The sequence below is a fragment of the Ipomoea triloba genome, chromosome 13 (assembly GCF_003576645.1).
Source record: "Ipomoea triloba cultivar NCNSP0323 chromosome 13, ASM357664v1".
NCBI classification, from domain to species: Eukaryota; Viridiplantae; Streptophyta; class Magnoliopsida; order Solanales; family Convolvulaceae; genus Ipomoea; species Ipomoea triloba.
In genome coordinates, this window is record NC_044928.1 from 10579899 (window position 1) to 10589077 (window position 9179).

Genomic DNA, 9179 nt, shown 5'->3' on the forward strand with positions numbered 1-9179 from the left:
ATAAAAGAAATTTGAATAAATTAACAATAAAATAACGTTTATCAATACACATCTCAATTGAAGAAGTTTGGGATATCCTCTCCCTGCAATTTAGGCACAGTTCCCTCCATCTTTTGATGTAAGCACCGATGGGTTCACCCTTCCATTGGCGAGTGGTAGTAAGTTCCAAGAAGCTGGCCGTTTTCCTTGTACTATAAAAGCGAGTTAAGAACTCACGCTCCATATCATGCCAACTATTAATGCAACCGGGTTCGAGATCAGTGTACCAATCAAGCGTAGTTCCTTTAAGGAACAGACAAATTGCTTCACCAAGAGGTCACCATAAGGCCCTGCATCATTGCATGTTTCCACAAAATTGATGATGGGGCAACTCTAGAGGCGAAAGAAAATGTCATCTAGTTAATTGGGAAATGATTACAACCCATAAGGCTAGTGGAGGATTAGGGATCGGAAGGCTTGAAGAAATGAACCAAGCGTTCCTCGCGAAACTTGGATGGAGATTAATGCAGAATGAATATTCAATGTGGACGCAAATATTTAAGGCAAAATATGCGATCTCCAGTCATGACTGTCCCTCATAGATATCCAGAAATAGCATGTCAAATGCTTGGAGAGGCATCCTCAAGTCCTCTCATATCCTACGCAATGGGGTCAGAAAGTTCGTTAGAAATGGTAAAAACACCTTATTCTGGATTGATATTTGGTTAGGTGACATTCCGCTTAAAGAGGTTGTCATTGCTCTTATTCCGGCACCAAAGCTAACGAAGATTGTTTCCTCCTACTAGCATGGTGACACGGGTTGGAACTGGTCCCAACTTAATGGGCTGCTTCTGGCTGAGATCCTAAACAAATTCACTACCGTTATCATATGCGATGAGGGCGAGTGTGATGATCGCATGACATAGGAAAACGAACCATCTCGGATGTTCTAGGTAGGGATGGCAACGAGGGGGGGGGGGGGCAGGGCCAGGGAATGGGGTCCCTGTCCCCGAAATCCCTCCCCATTCCCCGTTTCCCAGCGGGGATGGGGAATTATTCCCCATCCGTCCTCGCGATGATTTTTTTGAATTATGTCAATTTAAAAAAAAACTAATATTATGAAAAAAGAAATTAAGCCTTGAATCCTTAAACAAAGTCCAAATTCAACATACATAGATTAACAAAATTAAAATATCCAAACTCTAAAATTACTACAAATATCCAAAGTTTCAAACTTTCAAACAAAAATACATAATCATAAAATGTCCAAACACTTTAAATTTTTTCAAACTCCTTCAAAGTCCAAAGTCCAAATATAAGTACATAACAAAACAAATGTCTAGGTTTTAACTTTTAATTTCTTATATACTTTGTGTGTGTGTGTGTGTGTATACAGGAAATTGGAGAGGGGGTGGGGATCGGGGTCAGGGTCGGAGCGGGGAATACACTCCCTGTCCCAGTCCCCGTCCCCGACTGGGATGAGGAATTTCTCCCCATCCCCGCCCCCGTTCCCCAAAATAATTTCCCGAACCCGCCCCCGTCGGGGCAGGGATCGGCATCCCTGGTTCTAGGTGAGCACAACATATGATTTGGCTACTGGCTCAATTGACATAGTTGAAACTGCTAAATGGAATAGTGTATGGAAGCTTAAGGTTTCGAATCGGATTCGAACCTTCATATGGCTAGTTAGGCATGGAAAGATTATGACCAATAGCAATAGATAGAAACGTGGTATGACCGACTACGATAACTGCTGGTTGTGCGAAGATATGGTGGAGGATACTGACCATGTTTTACGTAACTACCCCGAAGCTGTTGAAATCTGTAAAGCTATCTCTCCCAACATGTATGATAAAACAATGTCCCTCCCCTTTACGAAATAGCTAGATTTGTGTATTGCATATAGGGACTTTGTAGGGCTCCCCACAACGACAACGACAACACCCTATTTACAGTAACAGTTTGGTGGCTTTTAGAAACGAAGGAATAACGTTGTCTTTAATAACTGAAGTTATGTAATGCAGATATATAATATAATATAAAGCAATTTAAGAAATGCCAAAATAAGTACACAGTTGAATTTGATAACGCAGTTGGAGAACATGTGCGTACACTCTTGCTAGTGTCTAGACCAAAACGTTTGACTAGGTTGTTAGCATATTTGGTTTGGGATACGAACATACCTTCTTCAGATTGTCTAATTTGTAGACCCAAAAAAATGTTAGCTCACCTACCATGCTCATCTCAAATTCCTCTTTCATTAAGTTAACAAAATTGTTAGCATAATAATCTGAGGTTGAGCCAAAGACTATATCAACTACATAGATTTGGGCAATGAGGAGGTCAGATTCATACCTTTTAATGAATAGTGTTTTGTCAACACTTTCTCTTGAATATCCCTTCTTAATAAGGTATTCTGTTAACCTTTCATACCAAGCTCTAGGAGTTTGTTTCAGTCCATATAGTGTTTTTTTCAGTTTGTACACATGGTCTGGATGTTTTGGATCTTCAAACCCTTTTGGTTGTACGACATAGACTTCCTCTTTAAGATATCCATTTAAGAATGCGGTCTTGACATCCATTTGTTGTAGTTTGATCCTCATCGTGCATGCGATTGAGATTAGAAGTCGTATTGATTCTAATCGGGCAACAAGGGCAAAAGTTTCCCCAAAGTCAATGCCTTCCATTTGAGTGTATCCTTGAGCTACCAACCTTGCTTTGTTTCTTATGACTATTCCATTTTCATCAGACTTGTTTCTGAAGATCTATTTTGTGTCGATTATGTTGACATTTTCAGGTTTTGGCACTAGATCCTAGACTTGATTTCTCTCAATTTGAAGTAGCTCGTCTTGCATAGCATTGATCCAACATTCATCTCTTAAAGCCTCACTAATGCTTTTCGGTTCAATCAGTGAGATGTAGCATGAGTATCATAACATTTCACGATAGCTTTTCTTTTCTTTGTCTTTGGTGCGGATTCTAGCACTCACTTCTCCAATCACATTCTCTGTTGGATGATTCTTCTGAACTCTAGTTGACGGTCCTTTAGAACATTCAGCTTGTTCTTGTACATTTTCTTCTGGATTTGCAGAGGTATTTGTGGTATATAATGACCCTTCATCATCTTTCTTCTGTGGTGTTGAGATTGCATCATTGACTGTCACATTTGCTAATTCCATGATAGTGTTTGTCCTTTTGTTGAATACTCGATATTCCTTGCTGTTTATGGAGTATCCAAGAAATATACCTTTATCGCTTTTGGCCTCAAATTTTCCTTTCGAATTCCTGTCATTCAAAATATAACAAACACTCACAAATATGTGAAGATATTTTAGATTTGGTGTTCTGCCTTTCCATATCTCGTAAGAAGTCTTTTTAGTTCATGTTCTTAAAAAAACTCTGTTAGTAATGTGACACGCAGTGTTCATGGCCTCTGCCCAAAATTGTTGAGATAACTGTTTTGCAACTAACATAACTCTAGCCATTTCTTATAGAGTTCTGTTTTTCCTTTCCACTACCCCATTTTGTTGTGGAGTTTTAGGAGCAGAGAACTCATGCATAATGCCTTGAGCATCACAAAACTTACTGAAGTCAGCATTTTCAAATTCACGCCCATGATCACTTTTAATCCGAACAATGTGTCCTATCGAACTATCTTTTTCTAATTGAAGTCTTAAGCACGGTTTAACAAAAGCACTAAAAGTGCCAAATTTTTCTCTCAAAAAATCAATCCAAGTAAACCTAGAAAAATCATCTACACAAACAATAAGCATAGTTGCTTACTCCTTTCAACAATGGTGGTCGTGAAATTGAGGCACCTTCTTCCATTCTGCAAAACACACTCGAGTATCCCAAGGATCTCGCTAGCAAATTAAGTGACATCGCTCTGATACCAATTGAAGTTGTGTAATACAGATATATAATATATAATATAAAGCAATTTAAGAAGTGTCAAAATAAGTACACAGTTGAATTTGATAACGCAATTGGAGAACACTTCCTAATTTGCGAGGCCACGCCCAAAACTTTTTCACTAAAGCTCAACCCACTGGTTTTTACAATTACAAGGTTCAACGAATTACAAAACTAGGTCTACCACCTATTTAAAAACATTAACCTTATAAAAAAACTCTCTAAAAAAGTTACACGTACAGTTTGAACTAATAATTCTACCAATTAAACAAACTGTAACCGACCTGAATTTTAACACAGCTTGTACTGATATAACTTAAAGCTAATTTCTCCGGATTGTACACCAATCTTTCCTTGTATTGAAGTTTCTTCGCAGCACCTTCCTAACTATATATATATATAATTGAAACTCTAAAACTTTGATTTCTTCAATAAGAGTGAGCCTATTTATAGTGTTTAGTTTTCCCTTTCATTCCTTTAATTCTGGCCACGTCTGCACGTATTCATATTCCATGCTCACACGATTCCATTTACATATCATCTTGCACCACATATTCAATTTCCACTTTCCACGTACATGCATTGATTTCCATACAACATGCTACCACTTCACACACTTTTATGCACTATTCCCATATTGCATACATACACACGTACTTATGTACATATAAATACAATGCATTCACTTTTCATTTGATTTTCTCTTCATGCTTACACGTATGCACGCATTTTTCATTTTGTTTGATTTATATGCCAATCCAATTTGATCTCAAATATATATATTAATCATACGTACTGTATTTATTAAGTACGTTATATATATATATATATATATATATATATATATATATATATATATGGTCATGTTCAGGTGTGGTCGCGCTTTCTCGTGCGATCGTGCGGTTTACACCACTCAATGTTAAGAAATGCACCACACAAATAACATTGAGTGGTGCATTTCATATTAAGAAATGCATTTTCAGTGTGGTGCATTTCGTAACATTTAGTGGTGCATTTCTTAATATTGAGTGGTGTAAACCGTACGGGAAGGCGCGGTCACATTTGAATGTTAACTGTACGGGAATGCGCGCTCACATTTGAATAGAAATATATATATATATATATATATATATATATATATATATATATATATATATATATATATATATATATATGTATGTATGTATGGGGTAGGGTTCCAGTGAGACCACTTGCTTAGGTAAGATCGTGAGTTCACATCTTGTGCATCCATGTAATACTTTTTAATGGTCTAGATTGATTCACACACACTTTGTTCGCACACATTTAATCACCGTTTGCACACACTTGAACTTGAAATCTTAATCAATCTAGACCATTAAAAAATTTTGAGATCAAATCTTGTACATAAATCACAGTTCGCACACATTTAATCACCGTCCGCACATACTTAATTACCATTCGCACAAATTTTATTACCGTACGCACACACTTCAACTTAGCATCTTAAATCAATCTAGACCATTAAATTATTAAATGGATGCACAAGATCTGATCTCACGATCTTACTTAAACAAGTGATCTCATATGATCATAACTCTGTATGTATGTATGTATGTATGTATGTATTATATACTAACAATAACATTGTCAAACCCACGTGCTTTAAGATTTCTTGGATCAAGTCTCAATATATTGAAATTAACAGAGCCTTTGTTATGGCCAAAGGTCGCCTTTCTTCAGACGAAATAGAGCTGCTAGAAACAGCTATGTTGGTTGAAACCCCAATAGGTGTTTGTTAAAGTGAATGTTGACGGGCCTGTTTGCCAGTCTAAAAACAGAGCAGGTTGTGGCGGGGTAATCAGAGATAGTTCCGATCGGTGGATTCGTAGCTTCGTCTATAGCATTGGGTGTTGTACTTCGCTGGAGGCTGAGGCCTGGGCTCTCTTGAAGGGTATTCAACTTGCTAATTCCTTAGGCTTCAAGAAAGTCAGGTTTGAATGCGATTCAAGCGTGAATTACGGAAATGCAATGATTCGCATTACCAACATGGTATTACCAACAGCATCCTGCCTAGTAACGTGGTGTGCAACCTCTCAACTGCATGCAAGAGTGAATTACGAAAATGTGATGATTGGCATATTTGCTTGATCGCTAGATAGCAGAATTGCTTGGCGGGTGCTATTACGGCCTTGTCTAAGAGCTCCTCCAGAGGCTTGCATATTTTTGACCTTCCTCCAGTAGAAGTTGCTAGTTTTGTTGAAGATGACAAGAATGACATAGTCATTGTAACCTACCACTTTGGGGTTTTCCCCTTCCAATTGAAAAAAAAAAATTGTCACTTGTATAAATAAATAATTGATCATCATATTGTAGTGGGCTTTGACTTGGTGGGGTGGACTGGTCCATTCTCAAGCAACTTAATTTCTAACTTGGTGGGGCAACTTTGTCCATTTTCCTCGCTGATATGTTTCGACAACTCTAACTTTTCCCAAACAAATATCATTCTGTTATAAAACAAAAGGAAAATGGTGGATGTTCAAACAAGGATTCGAACCTTTTACTTCTTATTCAAATATTACAATTCCATCACTATTGTTTAGAGCACTGGCTGGAAGTCTAGAGCATCAGAACAATCAAGATTAAGTGGAGTCTACAGGAATTGAACACGGGAATCCTAGAGGGGACTTGTAGCTTCATAGCTCTTACTTATCCAACTAGGCTATCACAATTATATGTCTATTACTGTATCTTTAATATTTATTTATTCATTTCCGAGCACTATAAATATCCCCATTAACTCTTTGTAAAATTTATTCTAGAATCACAAGTCATCAACTCATTCCTTCTTTTCATACTTGCTCTCGGCTTTCTTCTTCTTATTACTATAAATATTTATATTATTAATATTAATATTATTATTTCATAATACGTTATCAGCACGAAGACTCGGGTTCAACCATAACATAGGTAATATTTCTTTACATATTTTATTTTACACTACGTAATATTTTATATAATATTATCAATATGTCAAACCTTACAAATCTTGAATTTTGTGGGACTTGATATATCTGGAAAAAATTACCTGTCATGGGTATTAGATGTTGAAATGCATCTAAATGCAAAGGGTCTCGGTGAAACTATTAAAGAAAAGAATGAGGCTTCGATTCAAGATCGAGCAAAGGCAATAATTTTCATTCGCCATCACCTTGACCAAGGGTTGAAAGATGAATATCTTACTGTGAAAGAACCCTCTGAACTTTGAAAAAAATTTGAAAAAAAGATATGACCACCAGAGGACAGTAATTCTCCCAAAGGCCCGTTATGACTGGCTTCACTTGCGTTTGCAAGATTTTAAAATTGTGAGCGAATATAATTCTGCTATGTTTAAAATAAGCTCTCAGTTGTTATTATGTGGGGAGAAAATCACTGATGATGATATGCTTGAAAAAACCTTCTCTACTTTTCATGCATCAAATATGGTGCTACAACAGCAATATAGAGAGAAGGGTTTTACTAAATATTCCCAGTTGATTTCATGCCTTCTGGTGGCTGAACAAAATAATGAGCTGTTGTTGAAAAACCACGAAGCACGTCCTACTGGCTCAATCCCATTCCCTGAGGTGAATAGCGTGTCGTATAATAATAATAATGCAAAGGGCCGTGGCCGTAGCCGTGATCGTAGCCGTAGGCAGGGACATGGGAAATATCGTGGTTATAATCCTGGCAGTGGACAAAATCATCGCAGTGGTTACAATTCCAAGAATAAAAATTACCACCGAAAAGGGGAAAGTAGTGGTGCAAAACATGATAAGGACAAACGTGAAAATTATTCCAAACGTACTGAAAGCGTATGTTATCGTTGTGGCATGACTGGCCATTGGGAGCGCGTTTGTCATACATCAAAGCACTTTGTGGACCTCTATCAAGCATCCCTGAAAGGAAAAGCAAATATAGAATCCAACAATGTTTTTATGGAAGACGATTTTGTTGACACACAGTTGGATGTTGAAGATTATCTTGGGCCAGTTGAAAATCTAAATTAATGTTTCAAGTTGGTTGTATCTTTAAGATCGGTAAGATCTTTTTGTTAATATTTCTAGCTTGTATGTTTAAGATCGTTTAGATCTTTTTGTTGTACTGCTTTTGTAATATATATAATAAAATCTATCTCTTTGCTTGAAGAAATGAATACATCATCACTTGTAGTTAAATCCAAGGCAAATGAAGAAGATGTATGTATTGTGGATTGTGCAACTACACATACAATTCTTAAAAGTGCAAAATATTTGCCTGTTGAAAAGAAATGAGGCATTTGTTACTACAATAAGTGGTAGTGCAAAAATGATTGAAGGCTTTGGAAAAGCTGATATATTATTGCCTGGAGGAACAAAATTGATGATTGATAATGCATTGTTCTCTCCAAAGTCTCATAGAAATTTGCTAAGCTTTAAGGATATCCGAAGTAATGGATATCATGTTGAGACTGTTAAGGAAGGGAATAAAGAATTCCTTCAAATTATAAAGGCAATATCGGGAAAGAAATATATGATGGAAAAATTCCTTGCTCTTCCCTCTGGTTTATATTGCACAAAAATAAATACCATTGAAGCCAATCTTAGTGTAAACGGAAGGTTTACTGATTTAACTAAGTTTAAGATTTGGCATGACCGATTGGGCCATCCTGGATACGTGATGATGAGAAAAATAATCGAAAATACAAATGGTCATACCTTGAAGGAACATAAAATATTTCAAGGAAATAAATTCTTCTGTTTTGCCTGTTCTCAAGGGAAATTAATTATAAGACCATCACCAACCAAAGTTGGTATTAAATCACCTGCATTTCTAGAACGCATTCAGGGTGATATATGTGGACCTATACATCCACATTGTGGACCATTTAAATACTTTATGGTCCTAATTGATGCATCAACAAGATGGTCACATGTATGCTTACTATCATCTCGTAATATGGCATTTGCGAGATTGCTTGCTCAAATGATAAGACTACAAGCACATTTTCCTGACCATCTAATAAAATCAATCCGAATGGATAATGCTGGAGAATTTACATCCCAAGCTTTGGACAATTACTGTATGTCACTTGGGATTGATATTGAACATCCAGTAGCGCATGTTCACACACAAAATGGTCTAGCAGAATCACTTATCAAAAGGCTACAATTAATAGCTAGACCATTACTTATGAAAAGTAAACTCCCATCAAATGTATGGGGGCATGCAATTTTGCATGCAGCGGCCCTAATTCGTATTAGGCCCACAAGTTATCATAAGTATTCTCC

General features: G+C 36.8%; 1 protein-coding gene across 1 annotated transcript; it reads left to right on the top strand.

Moving 5' to 3' along the window:
* The first annotated feature begins 6982 nt into the window (after nucleotides 1–6982).
* Nucleotides 6983–7919, top strand: LOC116001183. The gene is made up of 2 exons (XM_031241070.1): nucleotides 6983–7114; nucleotides 7278–7919. The coding sequence occupies exons 1-2, from the start codon at nucleotides 6983–6985 to the stop codon at nucleotides 7917–7919; spliced, it is 774 nt and encodes a 257-aa protein (XP_031096930.1).
* The last annotated feature ends 1260 nt before the right edge of the window (nucleotides 7920–9179 follow it).